Raw genomic sequence first — 27761 nt, 5'->3', positions numbered from 1 at the left:
AGCGTGGAGGTGGTAGCATTAGCATGAGGAGACCATAGAGCAGCAGAATCAGAGAGCCTGGAGGTGGCAGCAGCAGCATGAGGGCCATGACAACTGAGGGTTGAGTGTGAGGAACCCACCGACTGAACCAATGGATAACCGAGTGAACCAATTAATCACGGCTGCTAGGTTGCTGGTTGCAACACGACTGTTAGCTGACACCGGGAGCTCAGACCTCTCGCTGCGACTCCGGCTGGCACACACCCCTACTCTGCTGCGACCTCTGCCTGCGCCTGATGAATTTAGGCCTCTGCCACTCTTCTGTGCACATCCTGGCAATACTCTTCCTGACATACTTATTGCGTATATGAGTACAATACGCTTCACTACACTTAAAACAGTATTTGTCTAGAACAGCAGCAGGTTTGTACTATTGGCTGTCCTTTCACAGTATCTAGGCCCTTGACAGATTAACAAGTACAAAATAGTACACACTACTTAGATGTACGTATGCGGTATGCACTGATGAGGGCAGAAAAATGCGCTACAATACGCCAAAAAACTCTGTATTTTTGTAAAACACCAGCCGGTGAGTACTGCTGCTTGGACTTTCACAGTATGTAGGCCCTTGACTGATTAACAGGTACAAAATAGTAGACTGCTTTGATGTAGGTATGTGGTTTGCACGTAGGAGGGCAGAAAAATGCACTACAGTGTGCTGAAAAAACATATTTTTGCACAGCAGCAAGACACAACAGTGCAGCACCACAAAAAAAAAAAAGAAAAATGTGTATTAACCCCTTAAGGACTCAGCCCATTTTGGCCTTAAGGACTCAGACAATTTAATTTTTACGTTTTCATTTTTTCCTCCTCGCCTTCTAAAAATCATAACTCTTTTATATTTTCATCCACAGACTAGTATGAGGGCTTGTTTTTTGCGTGACCAGTTGTCCTTTGTAATGACATCACTCATTATATCATAAAATGTATGCAACCAAAAAACACTATTTTTGTGGGGAAATTAAAACGAAAAACGCAATTTTGCTAATTTTGGAAGGTTTTGTTTTCACGCCGTACAATTTCTGGTAAAAATGACGTGTGTTCTTTATTCTGAGGGTCAATACGATTAAAATGATACCCATTATTATATACTTTTATATTATTGTTGCGCTTAAAAAAAATCACAAACTTTTTAACCGAATTAGTACGTTTATAATCCCTTTATTTTGATGACCTATAACTTTTTTATTTTTCCGTATAAGCGGCGGTATGGGGGCTCATTTTTTGCGCCATGATCTGTACTTTTTTTTGATACCACATTTGCATATAAAAAACTTTTAATAAATTTTTTATAATTTTTTTTTTAATAAAATGTATTAAAAAAGTAGGAATTTTTGACATTTTTAATTTTTTTTCGTTCACGCCGTTCACCGTACGGGATCATTAACATTTTATTTTAATAGTTCGGACATTTACGCACGCGGCGATACCAAATATGTCTATAAAAAATGTTTTTTACGCTTTTTGGGGGTAAAATAGGAAAAAACGGACGTTTTACTTTTTTATTGGGGGAGGGGATTTTTCACTTTTTTTTTACTTTTACTTTTACATTTTTTAACATTTTGTTTTACACTTGAATAGTCCCCATAGGGGACTATTCATAGCAATACCATGATTGCTAATACTGATCTGTTCTATGTATAGGACATAGAACAGATCAGTATTATCGGTCATCTCCTGCTCTGGTCTGCTCGATCACAGACCAGAGCAGGAGACGCCGGGAGCCGCACGGAGGAAGGAGAGGGGACCTCCGTGCGGCGTTATGAATGATCGGATCCCCGCAGCAGCGCTGCGGGCGATCCGATCGTTCATTTTAATCGCGAACTGCCGCAGATGCTGTATTGATCCCGGCACCTGAGGGGTTAATGGCGGACGCCCGCGAGATCGCGGGCGTCGGTCATTGCCGGCGGGTCCCTGGCTGCGATCAGCAGCCGGGATCAGCCGTGCATGACACGGGCATCGCTCCGATGCCCGCGGTTATGCTTAGGACGTAAATGTACGTCCTGGTGCGTTAAGTACCACCTCACCAGGACGTACATTTACGTCCTGCATCCTTAAGGGGTTAAACCAAAAATTGCACTCTGACAGAGTATTAAGAATGGTGTGAACTGCTAGTTATTATACTGTCTGCAGACTAGTATAAGCAGCTGATGATTTCTTGTGGGAAAAATACACAGAATTGTGGTGAAAAATCACTCCTGCCTCCTGTGATAAGGTTCATGAAATTAAGGCAGCTTGTTGATATGTATGAGGCAACGAAAAGCTATCTGCCCCTCTCTGATAAAATGCTGAGTAACTTGACTGGGAGGTTAAAGGAGTAGTCCAGCACGCACTTTTTTCATTTTATCCCTTCCGGGCTGCAAAATAAAAGAAAGCACACTTTCTCTTACCTGCCAACGAGCCCCCGGAGCTCCGGTACACTCCGGTACAGGTGTTCGGTCCCCAAGCTGTATTCTTCTTACTTCCTGTTAGCCCGGCAGGGATGTCCCGCCTCGGCCAGTGATAGGCTGAAGCTCCGTGTGACGTGCCGGGCTAACAGGAAGTAAGAAGAATACAGCCCGGGGACCGAACACCTGTACCGGAGTGTACCGGAGCTCCGGGGGCTCGTTGGCCGGTAGGAGAAAGTGTGTTTTCTTTTATTTTGCAGCCCGGACGGGATAAAATGAAAAAAGTGCGCGCCGGACTACTCCTTTAATGGCTAGCAGTGAGAACAAGCAAAGCACTGCACTTCTCTCTGTCCACAACGCTGATGTGACTAGCACACAGAGACACGTAGTCCCTCCTATCCCTCTACAGTGTATGGCATGAAATGAGCAGCCGCAAAATGGCTGCCGATTATATAGAGCTGGGACATCACAGGGGCCAATGAATGCTGATAGGATGCATCCGGCATGTGATTCAGGGTCATCACACCTACCTCCCTTCCCGCCTTGCCTTCCTGGCTTCCCAGCATCCCCTGCCCCATGTTCTGACATGTGGATCTGCCATTTTAGGTGTCCCGCAGCCTGGAACGCTGTTAAATGAAGTTTAATAAAGCGATACGCGCGATATTAGAATTTGTTGCGAATCGAATAAATCATGAAATTCGGAACGAATTAGGGTTCGTCTGCTTCGATTCGCTCATCTCTATTAATTACTTTTTTCAGAAAAAACCCTTCCTCTCTATTAGGAGCTCCTCAGTTTCCAGGCTGCTAGACTGAGGGTATGAACCTGACTGTGCTGGATCGGACCCTGTGTAAGTAGATCTGGATGAGAAGGGAAAAGTATTGGATCTTCCACACTCATAGATTTTAAAAGAGGAAACCAACTCCTTTTGGGCCAAAAGTGGGCGATTAGGATTAACGTACAAGAGTGGATCATCAGCCTGTGTAGTACTCTGGGGATTAGGGCTATTGGGGGGAAGGCATATCCCAGGCTAAAAGATCAATCTTGAACTAAAGCATCCACTGCCAATGGAGAGTCTCTGGGATTCAGAGAGAAAAATCTTCTCGCTTTGTGATTTTTCTTGGAAGCAAACAAATCTATCTGGGGTAGGCCCCAGGCGCTGATTAATGACGAGAATGCCCAATCTGCTAGAGTCCATTCCTACGGATCTATGAAGTGCGGCTTAGAAAATCTGCTCTGATGTTGCATATCCCCGAGATGTACGGCTGAGATGGAAAGCACGTTCTGTTCTGCCCAACAGAATATTTGACCTGAGACTGACTGAAGGGTTGAGTGGTGAGGCCCCCCCAGATGACTAATGAACGCCACTGCAGTCGAGTAGATGAGAACATGTTTGTTTTTGCAATAAAGTTCCATGTCCTGGAAAGCCATCCAGATGGCTAATAACTCCTTCAGGTTTCCCAATCTGTTTGCCAGAGAAGGACTCCATCTTCCCTGGACAGAAAGGCTTTCTGAGTGGGCTCCCAAGCCCAGTGCACTGGCATCCGTGGTAATGATCCTGGGGTCTGTTTGATGCCAATGTACACCCTGCACAAGATTCTAGCTGGTTCTTTAACTGAGATGGAAGAAGAAATTTCTCGTCTAAGGAGCTCAGTTTTTTTGTCCCATACAGCTAGAATCCATTTCTAAAGAGGTCTGGAGTGGAACTGAGCCCAAGCCACAGCCGGGATGGAAGATGTTAATAAAAGGTATAACTCCTGAGATAAAGAAGTTGATGAACTTGATCCTGTAGTTTTTGGATCTTTTCCCTGGGAAGGAAGGGCTGTTGGGCTACTTAATACAAGAGGATTCCTAGAAAGATCTTCCTGCAACTTGGTAATAAGTCTGATCTCTCTAGATTCAGGATCCATCTGAGATCCTGTAGGACCTGAGCTGTTCTTTTTATATGTTCCTTTAGAAAAGGAATAGAGTCCACCACAATCAATATGTTGTCTCGGTATGGAATTACAAGAATTTTCTCTTTCCTGAGAACAGCAACCATCTCCGCCACAACTTTTGTGAAAATGAGGTGGGGGGGAGGGGACGAGGGGAGCCGGAGGGCAGACAGACAAATTGAAAGTGGCGGACTCTGCCTCCCCACTGAATGGCGAATCTTAGAAAAGATTGTGAGTCTTTGTGAATAGGTAGGTGGTAGTATGCGTCCCTGAGGTCCAATGTGGCCATGACTGCCCTGCTTTTTATTAGGTGAATGGCTGACCTCACTGTTTCCATCTTGAACTTTCTGTAGGTTACTAGTTTGTTCAAGGGTTTCAGATTGATGATGGTCCTGAACTCCCATTTGGTTTCTTGACTAGAAAAAGACGGGAATAGTGACCTGAGACTCTTTTGCGACTTCTATGACTGCCCCTAATCCTAATAGATCGTGGACTCCCTGGAGAAGTAAGGCTAGGGGACCTGGGAATTGATTGCTTACCACAAATCTTGGGGGAGTGGGAGAGGAAAACTATCTGGAAACACTGCTGAATTATGTTGACTATCCATGGGTTGGGAATTATTGATTCCCAAATAAATAAGGGGGGGGGAAGGACAGTCTCGCCCCTACCAGAATGGTGTCATTGTTTACCTCCACCAGTGTTGGATTGGTTTGGGTTAAACAAGAAGCCTCTTCCCTTACCTCCTTTGCTGTCTTACCCTTTCTCCCTCTAAAAGGACTGATTAATTTGAAAAAAAAGAGACAAAAAAGGGGTCTTTTTAGGCTGAGTCTTCTCTTTGGGAAAACATTTTTTGTTGTCAGAGGCATTCGCCAGGATACTATCTAAATCAGGTCCAGAAACAAATTGTCCATGGAACGGAAGGGAGCACAATTTGTCTTTGGAGGTAACATCTCCTATCCAGGATTTAAACCATAACACCCTTCTAGAAATATTGGATAGAACAGCAGTGCGGGCAGATAACTTGACAGATTCCGCAGAGGCATCTGCTAAAAAATTTGTAGCCATTTTAAGAATGGGAAGACTGTCAATGATATCCTCAGGAGTATCGCCCTGTAAGTGTAGCTGAAGTTGGTCGATCCATACACCTAGAGTTCTGGCTACACAGGTGGAAGCTACTTGGGCCTAAGCAAAGTAGCTGCTGATTCCCGGGTTTTTTACAAGAGACTCTCTGCTTTTCTGTTCAGTGGATCCTTCATTTGGGAGGAATCCTCAAAGGGTAATGAAGTATGCTTAGCTACTTTGGCTATGGGAGCATCAACTTTAGGAATAGTATCCCAGTTAGAGGAATCAGAGTCGGCAAAGGGATAACGTCTCTTAATGCCTTTAGGAATAAAGGACCCCTTATCGGGCATGAACAGGAAAAGAAGAAGACTTACGGTCACCTAAGCCACCAAATAATTAATCTTGAATGGTTCTAGCTTCCTGTACTTCTCCAAGATTAAGGGTGGCTCTTACCGATTTAATGAGCTCATCAATGGCCTCAGAATTAAACAAAAATTTCTTATACCCTGTATCCTCTTCCTCCTGTGGGCTGTCCACACATTCACCCTCCTCGTCTTGATGAGACGTAGCATCATCAGATTTGGAAAAAAAAGACCACTTTAGACTTTTTTTTGGGACTTTCATGGATGTGGACAGGCCCGCCTGACTAAAAGAAGAGGATTTAGCAGCTTGAATCTCTGACTGAATCATCATTCTAATATCCTCTGACTGAATCATCATTCTAATACCTTTCATAAGGTCACGAGTCTCTTCAGAGACCATATTGGCAACATATTTCTTATTACAAATAAAAAAAAATTTGCCTTAGATTTGGGTTTCACGATAACCAAGGAAATATCTTTTCCTGTCTGTCTATCCCTAAAAAAATAAAGGGAGGAAAGGATCAGCCAGTAGTCCTGAAGATAGGCTAGGGTACAAAAAAAACCTATAGGCCCTCATTACTCTGCACGGGATCAACCTCGGAGGTCTTGGCCGGTGTAGACATCCTGTAATGGCAACTGTAGCAGCAGCAGGAAGGACAGGCTGTATCGGTTGGTATGTGGAGGAAGGGGTCACAGAGGCTTGAGACCCACCGAAATGCATCAGCAGCAGTAAGTAGAAATACCTTCCTTGATAATAGCAGCACCAGATACAAACAGAGCTTACTCCACGGGAGCAAACACCTGCTGTTAAAGCCAGGGCCTTGATATACTAGGGACTTTGAAATCCCTGCCTCTCTTCCGGCTGGTGTGATGTCAGACTCCATACACACGGACTGGAAGTGACCCCCGGCCTAGCGACGCCGCAGCCTGTACGGAGGACCAGCGGACATAGGACCGGAAGGCAAGAACAGGGGTTCTGCGATCCGGCCCCTATTGTGTCTCCCCTGCATAAGCCCACCTGGGTGCCACAAGGGGAGACGAAACAGCAACTGGAACCCGGTGAGCAGGTGCCAACGCAGAATCCAGATGTTAACCTGGTAAGATCGAAATTTACAAATCTTCTATGGGGAAAAAAAATGATAAAACAAATATCCCATAGCAGGAAAAAAATCTCCTGCACTGTCAGAGATTCCTTCCTGAATCGGGACAGGAAAAACACTTAGGTGTACACTTCTTATTTAAGCCATTAACAGTGCTGTCAAACTAATATATTATCTTCATATTTTCAGTCTCCATCACATTTTACTGCTTTAAAAAAAAAATTGAAGATTTTTTTTAAATAGCCATTTACTTTCCCCTATACCTTTTTTATTTTGGCTGGGCTCATTTCATTGTATGAGGGCTTATTTTTTTGTGCCGTGATCTGTAGTTTTTTGTTGTTATCATTTGGTATTGATCAGACTTTATGATCACTTTTTACTTTATTTTTTTTCTGGGATATAATTAGTATTTTTTTTACGTTTACTCCATTGATCATACGAGATAAATAAAGTTATATTTTCATAGTTTGGACAATTACAAGCGAGATTATATCAAATTTATTTTTATTTTGTTAACATATTTTTTTACAAGGAAAATGAAAAAAGGTGGGTTAAAACATTTGAAATGGAATAAGTCAATGTATGTGTGTTAAACTTTTATTACACCTTATTGGTCACTTTAGAAGACTTTTATGAGGAATTTCAAGGCAGGCTCTATCACGGGCAGCAACTGAAGGAAAGGTTAGCCATTGACTGCCTCAAGAGTGGATCACTATCCCCCCAGTCCCTGCGATTATGCTGCAGGGGGGTCATCCCCACCACTACACCACCAGGGACCATTAAAAAGTCTGTTTAGACAACAGCTGAGATCTAAAGAGTTAATATCCAACTGCGGCCCCCAGCTACTGAAAACAGAGAGCCCCCGGATATGGCGCAGGCTCGAGTCAAGAACCTGCATCATAACTCCTCATCGCCATCATGACATGTATACACGCCATGGGTCATTAAGAGGTTAAAGTGGACTTTTTAAAGTTCAAAAATTAAGTTTATACTTTGTGATCACTTTTTACATTCTTGTTTTCTTAAATGTGACCGACATTTGCGCTTATGCTGTTGACCAAGTAAGATCAAAAATAGTTTGGAGAGTTCTGCACACAGCAATAGCAGACATGTTTATTATTTCTTGACATTTTTTATTTTTTGGGGGAAAACGAAAAAGGGAGGAAATCAGAAGAGATGGGGTTATAATTGAAGGGTTTATTTTTTTTCAATACATACATTTTTTGGCATTCTTTTTTTTTATACAGCTCATGACCATCTGACCACCTGCATGAAGCACAGATAGTCAAGGAAAAAGTTGAATCCCTTAGATCTCATGAGGAGAGGGATGTAGCAATAAAACACCACCAGTGCTGGAATAGGTATATTTTTGGGAGTATCACTAATAACGTCACTTACTTCCTTGGAGCTTCTGGCTCAGGGACAGGATTCTCTTCTTTTACTTCCATCTTTACCTCTACAGGGGCTGTATCTTCTCTAGTACGAGGTCCTCGGCGCCTAGAGCCAGATGACCTAAGAATTTTTTTTGGCAGAATAAGAGATAGAAAAATGGTTAGGTTTGGCCATACACAGTGTAATTACTGTAGTAGCATTATGCAAATGAAAGACAAAAACTAGTACAAAAAAGTATTCATCATTGAGACCAAATGTGTCCTGACAACTTTCCAGTCTTAACAATATACATAAGTATAACAAAAAGTTATCCTCATTGAGAATGATCAGTATCCAGAACAGGAAGGCTGATCCTAAGCTAGTGACTGGTATAAATTTTGGTGGCAAGCATGGTTGTGTGTCCCTTTCCATACTAGAAAGGGAGACTTTTTGATTGATAAAATAGCTTACTTCCCCATATTTTTACTTCCTCAATTTACAGTTCTGAAATTTATAGAGACCTGTTTGATAAAAAGATCACATTAATGTTTTCATCTAGCATGAAGATTTCTGCTTGGTTCCTGAAAATGTAGCTTGTATGAACAATAAAAATGGCACACTGCACACGTGCAGTACCTTTGTGTAGCTTTTTCTTTCAGAGCTCAGCCGTTTTGTTTGTGCTACAAATCTCTCCTATCTAATTCACAGGAAGTTGTTATCATTGTCTGCCATGTTACACATACAGAGAGAAGCTGCAGCCTGGGCACTGTCTTTACACATTACAGAGGTCACTCCTCCCAGTCAGTGCACTCCTACGGGCACATCCCTCTCACACAGCACAGGAGTTAGTTAGCAAGTTCTCTCCACAGTCAGCTTGTAATTCACAGTTTGGGTACAAAGTTCCAAGTTATTTTAAAAATCTCTCTGTTTCTAGCTGGTATCAATAAGGATGAAGGGGAAGACCTTGTAGTAATTCAAGTCTCCCCTTTTCTGCCTCGCATTAAAATGAATGGAGTGTGCACAAGTGAAGAAAGCTGTCAAAAAGTATAGAGTAAAGGCTAGTGCAGTATTTCCCAATTAAGGTGCCTTCAGCTGTTGCAAAACTAAAAGTCTCAGCATGCCCAGACAGCCTTTGACTGTTTAGGCAGCTTGGAAGTATTAGTCTTGCAACAGCTGGAAGCACCCATGTTGGGAAACACTGAGCTAGGAATTTGAACTGAAATATTTAGGTGCAAAACTTAGAGAGGCAGATTTATTAAAATGTGTGCAAAGGAACAGGGGGGCAGTTGCCCATAGCAATCAAATGGATTCCAGCTTTCATTTTTTTTAAACGGCCTCTGGAAAATAAAGGCTGGACTCTGATTGGTTGCTATGGGCAACAGTTGCCCTAACAATTATGTAAATTATGAAAACTGCCACATCAATCACTGTATTGGGAATCACAAATGCATCTGTCTCAAGGTTTATGTAATAACCACTTCTATAGCCAGCTCTATTGATGATAGGTGCTGCTGACACCCTTAACAAATCCATGTAGACAGTGAAATGTTAGGGCGAGGGAAGAGTGTGTATGTTTTTTAGCTCAGTTTTCAAGCAGGGAAGGCAAAACATCCAAGGCAGACTTTGGCATATGGGTGCGTTACATCTAAATTACACTAGTATTGAGCAAAAATAGCCTAACACTGGTTCACTGTGGTTCGAAGTTCAGTAGCTTGTAAGAGCGTTCCCCTCCTCAAGGCTGGGGAAGAGAGACAACTCTTCAGGTCAGTCCTATAGGTTTGCAAAAATTTGCTACAACAGCATGGTGAGTATTATTTCATAAATCAATTGAGAGCCATAGCAGTAAAGGTGCATTCACACCACGTTTAAGCTATACAGCAGCCATTCACTTCAATGAGCCAGACGGATTCAACAAGTGCCTCCGGTCAGTTAACTTTTGGACTGTATCTGGCTTTGTGGTCTGCCATGGTTTTTAGTCCACGATGTGTGAATGCACCCTGATTTTTTTTTTTTGTGAGTGAAGTCAGTATATAAAACACCAAAAACACATTTACCACTGGTCATTTGCCTAGTTATAAGCCACATATTGCTGAAACTAATACAGTATTGTCCAATTTTTAAGAGCATTTTTTGATACAAAAGCATTGGTTAGAAACAATTTTCATACCACCAATAGTGCTAGCTGTTTTCCCATCAGATTATTGTGGATAACAAGTGACATCTACGTCTACAATGTTCTTTACATTACATATATTCACGTTTAGTAATTCAGCTTTTTTATGCTACATCCTGTAGGGTACACTATACAACATGTTAATAGGTTAGCAATAGGTTGAAATATTAGCAATGAGTTAGATGTAGTCTGTGATTCCCAATACAGTGGTTGATTTGGCACTATATTTATAACACTAAGGGAAATTAGTGGCAACTGTGTCCTCGGTCCTGGCTATATGCTCTTGGCTTATCACTTACAATACATGAGATATACTCTGCATGAGATTGTCATTTTTATCTCTTTCTTTCTTTGGGTTTATAACATGCCACAGCTCCAGACTATAATTGTCACAAAGAGATGGTAGCAACGAGTGGAAGTGAATATTGTTAAAGGGGTATTCCAAGCAAAAACTTTTTTTTATATATCAACTGGCTCCGGAAAGTTAAACAGATTTGTAAATTACTTCTATTAAAAAAATCTTAATCCTTCCAATAGTTATTAGCTTCTGAAGTTGAGTTGCTGTTTTCTGTCTAACTACTTTCTGATGACTCACGTCCCGGGAGCTGTCCAGCTCCTATGGGGATAGTCTCCCATCATGCAAGGGATATTCTCCCATCATGCACAGCTCCCGTGATGTGACATCATCATTGAGCAGTTAGACAGAAAACTTCAGAAGCTAATAACTATTGGAAGGATTAAGATTTTTTAATAGAAGTAATTTACAAATCTGTTTAACTTTCCGGAGCCAGTTGATATATAAAAAAAAGTTTTTGCCTGGAATACCCCTTTAAGTATATTTAGAATGGCTAGACAGATAAACATTGTTAGAAAGATTGCCACCCTCCCTATAATCCTATATATTCAGATTAGTGTGGATGATCCTTCTGTTAGTTTCCCTTTTAAGTTTTATATCGGTCCTTTTTTTCTGCCAAGGCAGATTTTTAACCAATCTAATGTTACTGACCTTTCAGTAGGTTAGGGTCAATATTATCTATTAACCTCTGAAGCACAAAACTATAATGAAGCACAAAAATAGAAAAATATAGGCCTGGTTTACACTGGTATAATAGCTTCTAAATGGCAGAACCAAACTGAGGTTCTATATTTTATAAATTCCTGCTTCCAAGGTGAGGGAAGCTTTGATGGAAATTCACAACATTCTGATTGGGTGACTGTTACTAGTGGGGTACCACAGGGGTCCGTCTTGGGTCCTGTCCTATTTAATATATTCATTAATGACCTTGCAGAGGGGTTGAATAGTAAAGTAGCAATCTTTGCAGATGACACTAAACTCTGTAAAGCGGTAAACACTATAGAGGACAGTGCACTGTTAAAAATGAATCTGGGTAGGTTACAGTTTTGGGCTGGGAAGTGGCAGATGAGGTTCAACACTGATAAATGTAAGGTAATGCACATGGGGAAGAAAAATCCAGGCTGGGATTATGTATTAAATGGGAGAACACTTGGGACGACTGACATGGAAAAGGACTTAGGAGTCTTAGTTAACAGTAAATTTAGCTGTAGTGACCAGTGTCGGGCAGCTGCTGCCAAGGCTAATAAAATCATGGGGTGCATCAATAGGGGCATAGATGCCCACGACAAGGAAATAATTCTACCGCTGTACAAATCACTAGTCAGACCACACATAGAATACTGTGTACAGTACTGGGCACCAGTGTACAAGGAAGATATAGTGGAGCTGGAGAGGGTTCAAAGATGGGAAACCAGAGTAATACGGGGAATGGGAGGACTAAAGTACCCAGAACGATTATCAGAATTAGGGTTATTTAGTTTAGAAAAAAGAAGGCTTAGTGGAGACCTAATAACTATGTATAAATATATCAGGGGACAGTACAGAGATCTCTCCCATGATCTATTTATACCCAGGACTGTATCAATAACAAGGGGGCATCCTCTACGTCTAGAGGAAAGAAGGTTCCTACACCAGCAGAGGGGGGTTCTTTACTGTAAGAGCAGTGAGACTGTGGAATTCTCTCCCGGATGAGGTGGTCATGGTGAACTCTGTAATAGAGTTCAAAAAGGGGCTGGATGCATTTTTGGAGAGAAATAACATTACTGGCTATGTATACTAGATTTATAGGGACAGAAGGTTGATCCAGGGATTTATTCTGACTGCCATATTTGGAGTCGGGAAGGAATTTTTACCTCTAGTATGAGGGTTTTTTGCCTTCCTCTGGATCAACTCAACTCAATAGGGACATATTAGGGTTATAGGTTGAACTTGATGGACTCTGGTCTTTTTTCAACCTTATGAACTATGTTGCTATGTAACATAAATGTAAAAGCTGTACAGATGCTCTATACTGTGTGGTCATCCCAAAAGGTATGTTGAAGTTTAAAATATGAAAGCAGAATTGGTACAAATTTAATGAAGTACAGGGTGATTCAGCATTCAGCAAAAGTATAGCCTCAGTATTCATAGAGCAAGAGTACTCAACTATATTTAGTAGGGGTCAGCTTATCCAGGTCTGCCATCCGCTGAAGGTCAGAGCTAAACAATAAGACCTGGTTCACATCTAACGGCCACAGTGCAGTGCAAGAACGAGGCGCTGCCAGTTGTAAAACGCTATTATCACCCTAGAAATAAGTCACTGGGTAAAATGATTAACTAAAGTGTGGAGGATGTAAATCTACTGTTCCCTGTACGACCTGAAAACTGCCACAAACTGTGCCCTAAGCATAATACTCCCACACACCATGTGTCGTGATATAAAAGTGCCACACACCATGCCCCTTAATCTAACACTGCCACACACCATTGCCATATATGATACTGGGACACACTGTGCCACTGTATAATACTGCAACACACTGTGCCAACATTGATGAATCATTAATTTTAGATGACAGGCTGGTGTTCAGTGATAAAGCAACCTTTTACCTCAGTGTTGCACCGGCCTTCACAATTGCCAATTCTAACAGCCTGCAACTTTTTGCTAAGCGGCTACATTAAGGACTCTTATCAGCCCCCACCAGCCACAGGATCTGAACACATTACTGAAACAGTCCATATCAGAGGATATGCTGGAAAGTGCCTAGACAGAACTGGACTACCGCCGAGACATCTGCCGTGTCATCAATGGAAATCAATTAGATCACTGAGGTTATAATTTAAATGACACTTTATTTCAGTGAGTTATTCACCATTCTTTGCAAAATTAAATGTGGGCTATCAAACATGACGATTCCATTAAAGTAAGATGAATGATGCATAATCAGCAAGAAGCACGCATAACACAACCGACATGTACCTGTTCAGCTGTGGCCTATAGCTCTTATCCCTGGGGTCATCTTTATAACCAGTCTCCTCCTCACTTATTATTTCCTCATCTTCATCATCGTCTTCATCATCCTCACTAAGGTGCAGAAGGCAGCAAGGAAAAGCAAGAAAGAGCATTTCAGAAATGCCGGAGACAGATAGTGAAAGAAGGACGCACTAAAAGAGGGAAAGTTCACCACAACTGAACATGTCCAATACCTTTCTAACTGAGGGGGCCTGTATGTTTCATCAGTGGGGTCATCTTTATAAGGAGTCTCTTCCTCACTTATTAACACATCTTCTTCCTCTTCTTCTTCATCACTGAAGAGCACAGAAAAGAAAAAAATGTTAGGATTATAAGAGGTCTCTAATTATTTAGGTCAACAAACAAGTCTTAGCCTTGTCTAACAGACATATTACCTGATTCCAGCTGTATATGATGAGGGTCCCTCATTGATCTCTGTAAAATGCAAACCATGAAGTATAAACATTAAAGCGTACCTGTACTTTTAAAAGATTTTTAAAAACCTGCATGGTTTTGTAACATTAATACTTCAGTGGTGTTGTGACAAGGTGATTTAGTGCTCCTACTTCTGTTATAAGGCAGGTGTAAGTCCCCAACATGGTGCACAACTATACCTCATTCTCTCCATTTTAGGGAGTGGGACAAGGGCTGGGTTGTTTACCAGCAGCACACACACACACACAGGGCATCCTTTCTATAACTCGTCTGGCCAGGTAAAGGACAGCATCTACTTCTTCCTGCTCTACCATCACAGTGCTAGAGAAAGGGCACTGAACTGAACAGACTGACACCTGCTGGGATGATTTACATAGTGCAAAACTAAAAAAAAAACTGCAGCATTACAGATAACCTCACAAAAGCTCTTGTCCTAAGCAGTAAACTGATGCTAATGAAGAAGTGTCAGATTGGGGGGAATTACATTTAGAAGGCAGCAATAGATAGAAGTAGATAGTAACAGATGTGACAGCTGCACAGAAGAACAGAGCGTGGACCCTCTGAAGGACACATGCATGGTCTCTCTTCCCTGCATACCACTACCACTTTCTGCACTGAGTTTTGATCTTTGTGCTGCTAGACAACAACAAGCAGTGGACAGCACTTTGCAGGGGAGGGAGACACCTAGTGTCCAAGGCTTCAAAGATTTTTTCTGAAGTAAGGACTCATTTTTGATAAAGCGTTCCTAACATTTCAGGTAACCTATCAGGATATGCTTCCCTGTGTGTGTACATGAGGATCAGACATATTTCTGGCCATTATATGACTTGCAAATTGCATATTTTAGCAGATTTCTGCATCTTTAAATTGCAATTCTACAGATGGTGGGCTATGCCTAATGTCTATGGTGTTTGCTATATACTGTACACAAAGAGGAGGGGAACCTGCAATTCTACCTCTCTTTGCACAGCCTAAAGAGCAGCAGTCACTGTACTAGAAGTATAAACTGTGTACAAATCCCTGGGGTGAGATGTCTTACTTACAAAGCTTTGTCTCTGCTGTCTCTCTTTGAGTCTCTGTAGCCTGTGCATGCTCACTCCCATCTCCCTCCTCCCCTCGCCAAAGACTTGGGACTGCTTGTCTAGTAGACACAGGACAAAGCTTGGCTAATTTTCAAAGTGTAAGTGTATGGCAGCAGGAAAAGGAGAAGGGTGTCTGATAACAAGAAAAAAGCATTTTTGTCTGATGAAATACATTACAAAGTTTCTTATCTTCACTTGCACTACTGATCTATGCAAAGTTTGTTCAAATGACAATGCCTATTAAACCCCTTGAGGATGCAGCAATTTTTCATTTTTGCACTTTTGTTGTGTCCTCCTCAGCTTCTAAGAGCGATAACGCTTAAAATTTTCCACCTACAGACCCATATGAGGGCTCAGCTGCTGAGAGCGCTTCATATGGGAGGACCAGGCGCATGTATGTCCTGCGTCCTGAAATGAGTAGTCTTCTGAAGAGTATTTCCAGTCCCGGGCTGCAAAAAAAAAAAAAGAAAAGAAAACAAACTTTATCCTCCATATCCTCCGGTCTGGTCTTCTTCCATTTTCCATGTGCACGGATTGTCACACTGAACACGGAAAAGGCGGGACATCGATGCGGCCGATGATAGGCTGAGCACAGTGTGACGATCCGTGCACACAGAAAAGAAGAAGACCGACCGGAGGACCGAACAGGGGAACAGAGGGAGGGGAGTTCAAGTTTGTTTTCTTTTCTTTTTGCAGCCCAGGGTACAACAGACTGGAAATACTTTTCAGAAGACTACTCCTTTAAAGGGGTATTCCAGGCAAAAACTTTTTTTATATATCAACTGGCTCCGGAAAGTTAAACAGATTTGTAAATTTTAATCCTTTCAATAGTTATTAGCTTCTGAAGTTTTCTGTCTAACTGCTCAATGATGATGTCACGTCCCGGGAGCTGTGCATGATGGGAGAATATCCCCATAGGAACTGCACAGCTCCCGGGACGTGAGTCATCAGAAAGCAGTTAGACAGAAAAAACAACTCAACTTCAGAAGCTAATATCTATTGCAAGGATTAAGATTTTTTAATCAAAGTAATTTACAAATCTGTTTAACTTTCCGGAGCCAGTTGATATATAAAAAAATTTTTTGGCCTGGAATACCCCTTTAAGGTGTTAGGGAAACACTAGGTTTTGGCCTTGAGGACAGAGACAATTTTCATTTTGGCCTTTTTTTCCTGCTCGCCTTCTAAGAGACATAACTCTTATTTTTCAAACTACAGAGCCATATGAAGGCCTCTATTGCCCTTCTGCTGTCAATTGTTTGTGTGAATAAAAACATGATGGGTAATACTTTGGGAATTAAATTTTGATCTGTAGTTCTACTGGGAGTGACTACTGCAGTTTAACATACTAGTACATTCTGAGTTTTTCCCAGTGTGATGAACGTTACACCTGTTTTGGATACATTAGTGGTGATGTATACATATCAAATCCAAAATAAAAAAATACCTGATATCAATATATGCATTGGAAAAGTCTGAGACAGCTATTAACCAAATCATGCTTTATGTTATTGGGCATTAGGACAGCAAGGGGATTTTTCCTTCTGCTATCCTAATAGTTAGACAGTCCTTTATCAATGAGATAGTGTTCGCCTATCTCTCTTTGTGTCTGTATCCAGGAAACGTGTAGGAGATTTTGAGGGGTAGATTCCTGTGTGGGGTCGCCCTTTTCGGACAATTCCATACCTGGACATACCAAATATGCTTATTCATTTTTTTAATTAGCTAAATGGGAAAGGGGTGATTTAAAGTGGTACTCTGCCCTTGGACATCTAATCCCCGATCCAAAGGCACCCCGGCATTCTGATCATTTTTCAGAACACCGGATTTGGGTGGCCGTGACGTCACACCACCCCCTCCATTTATGTCCATGACATCAAAACCACGGCTGCCTGAACCCGGCGTTCTGAACAAAAATGATCAGCCTGGAGCTCAGACATCTTATCCTCTATTCTTTGGATAGGGGATAAGATGTCTAGCAGTGGAGTACCCCTTTAAACTGTATTAGGGGAGGGGCTTTGCTACTACAATCTGCCTGAAAGGGGTTGCATTGGGGGAGCGATGATCGGTACACTCCGACCTCCATTTCAACTCATTGGGGGAGATTTATCAAAATCTGTGCAAAGGGAAGGTTGACCAGTTGCCAATAGTAACCAATCAGATCACTTCTGAAAAATCTAAAAAATGAAGGCTTAAATCTGATTGGTTGCTATGGGCAACTTTTCCTCTACACAGGTTTTGATACAGTCATGGCCGTAAATGTTGGAACCCCTGAAATTTTTCAAGAAAATTAAGTATTTCTCACAGAAAAGGATTGCAATAACACATGTTTTGCTATACACAAGTTTATTCACTTTGTGTGTATTGGAACTAAACCAGAAAAGGGAGGAAAAAAAGCTAATTGGAAATAATGTCACACCAAACTCCAAAAATGGTCTGGACAAAATTATTGGCACCCTTTCAAAATTGTGTAAAATAAGATTGTTTCAAACATGTGATGCTCCTTTAACCCCTTAAGGACCGACCAATTTTTTACCTCTATGACCAGGCTCTTTTGTATCTCTTTAAATGGTAATAACTTTAGAACGCTTTTTCTGAGCAGAGCGATTCTGAGATAGTTTTTTCGTGACATATTATACTTTATACAACTGGTGCATTTTTGTTGACACATAGAGCATTTTTTGTGAAAAACTTCAAAATATTGTGAAAAACTGGAAAATTTCTGGTGTTTTTATTTTTTTATGGTGTACACTGTTCGGTAAAAGTGATGCTATATTTATTCAGTGGGTCAGTACGGTTATGGCCATACCCATTTTATATAGCTTTCTATGTTCTTTTTCCTTTTCTGAGCAAAATTATTTTTCTGCCATTCATTTTCCAACAGCCGTAACTTTTTTATTTTTCGTCCGACGCCATTGTATCATTTTTGTGCTAAGTGCTAACTTTTGATCTTTTTGATTCCGCTAATGGTACAAGGTAAGTTAAGTAAAGTAAATGTGAGCAAATCTCCAGGACCGGATGGATTACACCCAAGAGTTCTTAGAGAGGTAAGTTCAGTAATATCTGTACCCTTGTTCATGATATTTAGAGATTCACTGGTGTCTGGTATTGTGCCAAGGGACTGGCGCAAGGCGACTGTGGTACCAATCTTCAAGAAGGGCTCTAGGTCTTCGCCAGGCAATTATAGACCGGTAAGTTTAACGTGCATTGTGGGTAAATTGTTTGAAGGACTTATACGGGATTACATACAGGAATACATAGGGGATAATTGTATTATAAGTGATAGCCAGCATGGGTTTACTAAGGATAGAAGTTGTCAAACCAATCTTATTTGCTTTTATGAAGATGTGAGTAGAAGCCTTAACAGAGGAATGGCTGTGGATAGTGTTTCTGGATTTTGCTAAAGCATTTGATACTGTCCATCATAGTCGTCTGACAGGTAAGTTAAGGTCTTTGGGCTTGGAAACTTTAGTTTGTAACTGGATTGAACACTGGCTCATGGATCGTACCCAGAGAGTGGTGGTCAATAATTTGTATTCTGATTGGTCCCCGGTTATTAGTGGTGTACCCCAAGGTTCTGTACTGGGCCCGCTGTTGTTTAATTTATCAATGATATAGAGGATGGTATTAACAGCTCTGTTTCTATCTTTGCAGATGACACCAAGTTTTGTAGCACAGTACAGTCTATAGAGGATGTGCATAAGTTACAGGATAACTTGGATAGACTAAGTTGTCTGGGCATCCACTTGGCAAATGAGGTTTAATGTGGATAAATGTAAAGTTATGCATCTGGGTACTAATAACATGCATGCGTCATATGTCCAAAGCCAGCAGGATATTGTCATGTATCAAAAGAGGTATGGACTCAAGGGACAGGGACATAATACCCCCCCCTTTATAAAGCATTGGTACGGCCTCACCTGGAATATGCTGTTCAGTTTTGGTCGCCTGTCCATAAAAGGGACACTGCAGAGCTGGAAAGGGTGCAGAGACGTGCGACTAAACTAATATGGGGCATGGAACATTTAAGCTACGAGGAACGATTAAAAGGGTTACAATTGTTTAGTCTTGAGAAGAGACGTTTAAGGGGGGATATGATAAATGTATATAAATGGCCCATACAAAAAATATGGAGAAAAACTGTTCCAGGTTAAACCCCCCCAAAGGACGAGGGGGCACTCCCTCCGTCTGGAGAAGAAAAGGTTTAGTCTAAAGGGGAGACACGCCTTCTTTACCATAAGGACTGTGAATTTATGGAACAGTCTACCTCAGGAACTGGTCACAGCAGGAACAATTAATAGCTTTAAAACAGGGTTAGATACATTCCTGGAACAAAATAACATTAATGCTTATGCAGAATTATAAAACTACATCCCTTCCCCTTATCCCCTTACACCCTTCCCTTCAATTCCCTGGTTGAACTTGATGGACGTATGTCTTTTTTCAACCATACTAACTATGTATGTAACTATGTATGTAACTATGTATTTGTACCAAAATTGGTGAATTTTGCGCTATTTTTTATGTTGGTTTTTTTTTTACGGCGCTCACCGTGCGGTATAATTTACATTATAATTTTATAGTACACATCATTACGGACGTGGCAATACCTATTATGTATATGATTTGTGTTTGTGTATCTTTTTTGGTGATAATACAGGGCTTTTATTGGGAAAGGGGCATTTTTTTTTTTTTTTTTTTTTACACTTCATACTTTTATTGAAGAACTTTTTATTACATTTCTTACACTTTTTACAGGTTATACTATGCTGCAATACATTTGTACTGCAGCACAGTAGAACCTGATGAGCTGCAGACACTACAGCCTGTGCGATCCAGCCTCTGGCTGGATCTCACAGGCTTCCGTAGCAGGCATACAGGAGGTCATGATCTGACCTCCTGCTGCCATAGCAACAAACAGCGACCTGCGATTGTATCGTGGCGCTGCGGCTGTAGAACAGGGAGAGAGCGCTTCCCTTGTCAACACCATAGATGCCGTGATCAGGATTGATCACGGCATCTATGGGGTTAATACTGGGTCGCTGGGTCCCGTCGCCTATCTCCTGCGCTACCCACGGCAGTGCCGGAGATCGCTATGACTTATGCATACGTCCAATTGCGCGAACATGTGGGATGAATGGACGTATGCATACGTCCTATAGCGGGAAGGGGTTAAACTTACCAAAATTGTGGAAAAATATCAACAATCTCAAGGTTACAAGTCCAACTTCAGAGATCTAGATTTGCCTTTGTCCACAGTGCACAACATTATCAAGAAGTTTGCAACCCATGGAACTGTGGCTAATCTCCCTGGGTGTGGACGGAAGAGAAAAATTTATGAAAATTGATAGTCTGGATGGTGGATAAGTAGACACAAACAAGTTTCAAAGATATTCAAGCTACAGGCTCAGGGAGCATCAGTGTAAGCGTGAACTATCCATCGACGTTTAAATGAAATTAAAGGCTATGGCAGGAGACCAAGGAGGACCCCACTGCTGACACAGAGGCATAAACAAGTAAGACAACATTTTGCCAAAATGAACTTGAGTAGGCAAAAATCCTTCTGGGAAAACGTCTTGTGGACAGATAAGACCAAGATAGAGCTTTTTGGTAAAGCACATCATTCTACTGTTTACTGAAAACAGAATGAGGCCTACAAAGAAAAGAACACAGTACCTACAGTGAAATATGGTGGAGGTTCATTGATGTTTTGGGGTTGTTTTGCTACATCTGGCACTGGGTGCCTTGAATGTGTGCAAGGCATCATGAAATCTGAGGATTACCAATGGATTTTGGGTCGCACTGTACAGCCCAGTGTCAGAAAGCTGGGTTTGCGTCTGAGATCTTAGGTCTTCCAGCAGGACAATGAACAAACATACGTCAAAAAGCACCCAGAAATGGATGGCAACAAAGCGCTTGAGAGTTCTGAAGTGACCAGCAATGAGTCCAGATCTAAATCCCATTGAACAACTGTGGAGAAATCTTAAAATTGCTGTTGGGAAAAGCCACCCTTCCAATAAGAGAGACCTGGAGCAGTTTGCAAAGGAAGAGCGGTCCAACATTCCGGCTGGGAAGTGTAAGAAGCTTATTGATGGTTATAGGAAGCGACTGATTTCAGTTATTTTTTCCAAAGGGTGTGCAATCAAATATTAAGTTAAGGGTGCCAATAAGTTTGTCCAGCCCATTTTTGGAATTTGGTGTGACATTATGTCCAATTTGCTTTTTTTCTATCCCTTTTTTGGTTTAGTTCCAATACACACAAGGGGAATAAACATGGGTATAGCAAAACATGTGTAACTGCAATCCTTATATGTGAGAAATACTTCATTTTCTTGAAAAATTTCAGGGGTGCCAACATTTACTGCCATGACTGTATAGCGCTGACATATTCACAACACATTGTCCACCTATTTAAGGTTTTCAAATTTGGGAGGAAACCAGCGTACTTGGAGGAAAACCGCACAAACACTGTGTTGCCTTGCAGTCCCTAGTGCTGGAAGGCAATAATGCCAACCACTAAGCCACTGTGTTGCCTATATGTAGCAGGCTGTAATAGTAGAGTAACAGTGAAGGACCCTGGCTACCATAGTAATTGATCAGTACACCATGATTGCACTGAGAAGGCTGATCAGTGCCCTGACAGTGCGGGCAACTGTAAGGCAACCTTTTACTAACCCCAGCATTTAGGGGGTTAAACAACTGGAATCAGAGTGATATCTGATGGGACCATCAGGTTGTCATAAAAATGCAGTCATTAAAACGAATCTGTCAGGTACCTCAAACACCAGCCCAAGGACCTAACAAGTAACGAGAGCAACTTTCGGATCCTATTTTTCTCTTATTCTGCAATACCTCCTAGAGCTGAAAAGTTACTTTGAACAGCATTCCCCATGACAGGTATCCAGTCACACGGGGACGGAGTGGCTTCCAATCTTGCTTCTTGCTCCCACCAGTTAGGATTGACAGCCTGAATGCAGCATCAGAACACTGTTCTCCTTCCCTGTCAGGTCCTGGAGCGAGTCTGTGAGGCACTAGGGACCTGAAATTCTCTTTAAGGGGGTAACAGTAGCTTCTTGGGACACCTACAACCCTTAGGCCAGGTTCACATTGGCAACGAGCTCTGCTTAGAGGAGCTCCATTGGCTGGGTCTGTCCAGATGACGGGAGATGAAAGGAGAAAAAAATACTGCAGATCTGTATTTATTCTCTGTTCAACTCCTGAAAAACAACTCCTGAAAAACAACGGATTGAAACCCCACAGACCCTATTACGGACGCTGCAATGGAGCTTCCAACACAGATGTGAACTTAGTCTTCTTATGTTACCACTTCCTTCAAACACGTGTGTCCAGACACAACAAAACATTGTAATTTCCACCCAGTGAAAGGTTATTCAAGTCTTACAAAAACATTACTGCTTTTTTCAAAAACAATGCCTGATCTGTCCACTGGTTGTGTAAGGTATTGCAGCTCAGCCCCAAATTTCCATTTTTGCCTTTTCATTATTTTTTTCCTTCCCGCTTTTTAAAAGCCATAACGCTTTCAATTTTCCATGTACAGAGCCATATGAGGGCTTGTTTTATGCAGTACCAATTGTATTTCATAATGATATCACTCATTTTAGCACTAAATTGCTGGGGGAGAAAAAGAAAATAAATATTTGTGGAATGAATTTTAAAGGAAAGAAACACACGTTTGAAAATGTTTTTTTTTTTTTTTTTATCAACGCAATGGACTTTAGGGTAAAAATTACATCTTTATGCATAACATCAATGTCTGGCACTAGCTTTAGGTCCTGGATGCTGATAGCCGGGACCCACTGTGCATGAAGCGCGTTCAGCTCCTGAGCTCGCTTGATAGACCGAGAGTTGGCACAGGGCATACATGTGTTCTAGGGCTAAAGGACCATGCCAATATTCATGTTTCCCTCCATGCCCTATAATAGCCATAAATAATTTTTTTTCATCTACACACCCCTACCAGAGCATGTTTTTAGTGGGAACAATTTTTCTTTGTAAAAACTTCCTTCACTTTTCCATAACATATGCCATAACAATTTATTTATTTTTTTACGCTGTTCGCCGTGTAGTCAAACTGACATGTTATTTTGATTCTTTAGATTGTCACGAAACATGAAACTTTTTAGAAAATAACACCCCTATAACTTTTTTATTTTTCCATACTGGGCTGTTTGATGGCAAATTTTTTGCGCCATGAAATTATGCAGGAAAAATAATGCTATATTTGAAGGGTATATTCACACGTACAGTATCTTGTATATATTCAATGAGCAGGATTTGAAGCTGCAGATTTGATGCTGTGTTCAATCAATTAGTTTACATTGAACTCATACAGATCAATGTAGTTCTATTGAATTGCATTGATCTAGGAGATATGTGCTCTACTGATGGAGCCTGTCTGGAGCAGGCTCTATCAATACAATCTGAGGATCTGCAGCCACGGGGGACCAAGGTAAGGCCAGAACAGTGGATCGCCTGATGATTGGCTGCTATCAGCTTTAACCCCTTAAGTACTCTGCCCATTCTTGCTTTAAAGCTTAACTGTCAGATCCCACAAAAAAAAAAAAAAAAAAAAATAATAATAATATATATATATATATATATATATATATATATATATATATAAAACAATAATTATATGTTACTCAGTACCTAATCCTGACCATGTACATAACATTTTTAGGTCTCTTACACCTATACATTGACCCCCCCCCCGACCTACGATGGCCCCGACATACAATAATTTCAACATGCAATGGCCTCTCAGAGGCCATCGCATGTTGAAGGCAGCATCAACATACGATGCTTTTGTATGTCGGGGCCATCGCATAAACAGCTATCCGGCAGCGCAGACTGCTTCAGCTGCCGCCGGATAGCCATTTACAGTGCCCCATGTGCTCCGGTGATGTTCTCCTACCTGTCCTCGGGGCTCCGGACCGTCCTCTTCGGGATTCCCTGCATCGCCGGCGCTCTCCATCGTCGTTATCACGTGAGAGCGACGATCCCGGGGAAGCAGAGACGACAGTGATGGAGGACAACATCCAGGGCAGCGGTGACGGATCCGGAGCGGCGGGGACAGGTGAGTACAACTTCCTATATTTTACATTGCACGGATCCCTCAACATACTATGGTTTCAACAAACGAAGTTTCATTTGGAACGGATTACCATCGTATGTTGAGGGACCACTGTATTTATCATAAAAATACCTCTTGCGGGCGTGTCCCTCCCTTGTGGTGGTGGGAGGGGATTGGTGTGCCTGCTAATCCAGCCTTATCCAAGAGTCATCTTTTGTCCGTGACTTATGTGTCACTAGTGTCCTAGTAGGTATGGAGACCCCAAGCAGTGAGATTTTCAGGAGCTGTTTTCTTTATTAAATATTCCAAAAAAATGTAAACAACCATATTACAAAAGGTCTTTAATTTTCATCAGTAACAACACATAGGTTTTTGGATCTGATAAAGCCCATTTAAGGGATGGATGCATGGTTTGTTAAGGGGTTATTAAGAAAAGAGAAGGAAACTACTATATAGAAGGGGAAGATAGTGTAGATAGAGAGCTTGGAATAACCAGTAAAACTGTGGGTGGAGTGGCGGGAGGGGTTAGAACAGTCGTAAGTGACAAGGAAATGGGAAAGAAAGCATTAAATGCATGTATTCTAATGCAAGAAGCCTCATTAATAAGATTGAGGAACTAGACCTATAAATGTTGGAGTAAGACTGTGAGGATAAGTAAGACATGGCTGGATGAGAGCTATGACTGGGCAGTTAGTATACAGGGGTACAGTCTGTTGTGAAATGACCGTACAAGTAAAAAAGGGGGGAAAGGTTTGCTTATATCTAAATTCCTTTATTTGGCACATTCTAAGCGAAGATTTAGGTGAGGAAAATAACTATGCGGAGTCTCTGTGGGTGGAAATAAGGGGCGGGGGTAAGAACAATAAATCACCAATAGGGGTCTGTTATAAGTCGCCAAGTATAAAAGAAGCAGCAAAAAGCCTATTAATAAGACAAATAGATGGGGCAGCAAAGAAGGGTGATTTCTTTCTTATGGGGGACTTTAAATTACCCTAATACCGTATTTTTCGCCCTATAAGGCGCACCCAATTTATAGGTGCAAAATCTAAAAAAATAAAGATTCTGAACCCAACAGTGGTCTTCAACCTGCGGACCTCCAGATGTTGCAAAACTACAACTCCCAGCATGTCCGGACAGCCGTTGGCTGTCCGGGCATGCTGGGAGTTGTAGTTTTGCAACATCTGGAGGTCCGCAGGTTGAAGACCACTGGATAGGAGGTAGTACTCACGTGTCCCTGCCGTTCCGGACCCGTCACCGCTGCCCTGGATGTTGCTCCATCGCTGTCGCCGCGTCCCCATGGTGTCCCCGACTCTCCGGACATCATCTTCCCCGGGATCCACGCTCTCCGTCGCCGTCATCCTGTCGTTACGCACGCCGCTCCTATTGGGGACGGCGTGCGCGACTATGTAATGACGTCGAAGGATAGCGCCGGCCAAGCAGGGGATCCCGGAGCAGACACAGAGGCAGGTAAGGTCCTGTAAGCTGTTCGGGACGCCGCGATTTCACCACGGCGGTCCCGAACAGCCCGACTGAGCAGCCGGGTTAGTGTCACTTTCCCTTCAGACGCGGAGGTCAGCTTTGATCGCCGTGTCTGAACGGTTAATACAGGGCATCACCGCGATCGTGATGTCCTATATTAGCCGCGGGACCCGGCCATTGATGGCCGCAGGGACCACCGCGATAGGTGTGTGTATTCGCCGTATAAGACGCACCAACTTTTTTTGGGGGAAGAAAAAGTGCGTCTTATACGGCGAAAAATACGGTATATATTGGGAAGATAAAACCTGCAGGTCCAGCAAAAGAAACAGGTTTTTGGCGATAATAAAGAACAATTACTTTTCCCAACTAGTGCAGGACCCAACAAGAGTGGAGTCACTTCTGGACCTTATAGTAACCTTTATGTGAGACATAGTATCCAAAGAAGACATAGGGGGCTATCTTAGTAATAGTGACCACTAGGGATGCATCAAAATTTCGGCGCCAAAAATTATGGGTAAAAAATGGCCCGTACGGCCTTTTTGGGCTAAGGGAATTTCAAGGGGGAGCAGGTTGCAGTGGTCAGATAAGAGACTTACCCCTTTAGTTTACGGTTTTGAGTCAGTATGTTTTATTTAATTAATTTTATTTTATTTGTATTATAGACAATTTGGACAAAAGGTTTTTAAAAGGTTTATTTTATTTAAGAATAAAACGTTTATCTTATTATTAGCACAGAGTTTATACAGTAATTTCAGATCACTTAAAATTAGGGCTGCAGCCAATGATTATTTTGATAATCGATTAGTTGTCGATTATTTTATGGATTAATCGGAAAAAATGTCAAAATTCCAAAAAAAAGAGGTTCAGCTGATTCTACTTGAAAAATGATGTACAATGGCAATATTAAAAGTTTCTAGCATGTGATGTGATCAAACAGCAGCAATTTTATTTTTTTTACGTTTATGCCGGTTGCCATACAGGATCATTATTAATGATCCTGTACAGAAACCAGTTTAAATTTTATACTGCCGAATGGGTAACTATCTGATCTATTAAAATAAAATGTTAATGATTCACTACTATTTTAATAGTTCAGACAGTTAGCCATGTGGTAGTATCAAATATGTAAAAATAAAAACATTTTTTACATTTTTGTATAGCAATAGGAAAAGGGGGAGATAATTTTTATTGGAGAGCAGTTAATTTAAATTTTTTGTTTGTTTTTACTTTACTCTTTTTATATAGCACTCCTATACAGATGGGGGTATGTGCAGACTGCAGAGCATTGCATCCAACCCATGTCTGTAGTACAAAATCTGTAGTACTACAAATACTAGGGTGCAAATGCTCTGCACACACCCCCATGTGTATAGCAGTGTATATGCACTACATACACACCGCTATACCCATGGGGGTATGTGCAGAGCATTGCACCCTTGTGTCTGTAGTACAGACACTAGGATGCAATGCTCTGCACATACTACCATTTATATAGCAGTGTGTATGGTAGAAACAGGGTCACCTCTGCACATACTACCATTTATTTAGCAGTGTGTATGGTAGAAACAGGGTCACCTGCACTATCTACCTATACATTCAAGTTAGTGCAGGTGACCCTGCTGTAAGATTGCCTTAAATAGTAGGTAGTATCCCCTTGCAGACATTAGCAGCAGCCTCCATGTAGAACGCAGCCCCCCCCCTTTAGACATTAGTAGGGCCCCCCTTTAGACATTAGCAGGGCCCCCCTTTAGACATTAGCAGGGCCCCCTTTGGACATTAGCAGGGCCCCCCTTTGGACATTAGCAGGGCCCCCCTTAGACAGCTCCGCTGCCCCGACCTCCCGTCCGCATCATGTCGTTCTATGAAGGAGCATGTGACATACACGTCACTCTGCTTCCTCC

At 41.8% G+C, this 27761-nt stretch overlaps 1 protein-coding gene across 3 annotated transcripts in view; it reads right to left on the bottom strand.

The window, feature by feature from the left end:
* The window catches only part of ZFP91 (ZFP91 zinc finger protein, atypical E3 ubiquitin ligase), a 145882-nt gene that overhangs the window by 54566 nt on the left and 63555 nt on the right, over positions 1-27761 (bottom strand). For 2 of the 3 annotated variants that reach the window (XM_056531144.1, XM_056531142.1), the window contains exons 4-7: positions 14169-14208; positions 13968-14069; positions 13741-13845; positions 8281-8394 (exon numbers count right to left, since the gene is read on the bottom strand). In XM_056531144.1, the coding sequence (XP_056387119.1) occupies positions 8281-8394; positions 13741-13845; positions 13968-14069; positions 14169-14208 (361 nt within the window). The remainder of the gene's footprint in view (positions 1-8280; positions 8395-13740; positions 13846-13967; positions 14070-14168; positions 14209-27761) is intronic. The other variant, XM_056531143.1, reaches the window with a different exon arrangement.

This window comes from Hyla sarda, chromosome 7 (genome assembly GCF_029499605.1).
Source record: "Hyla sarda isolate aHylSar1 chromosome 7, aHylSar1.hap1, whole genome shotgun sequence".
Taxonomy (NCBI): Eukaryota; Metazoa; Chordata; class Amphibia; order Anura; family Hylidae; genus Hyla; species Hyla sarda.
This window is presented reverse-complemented; position numbering and strand designations above follow the sequence as displayed.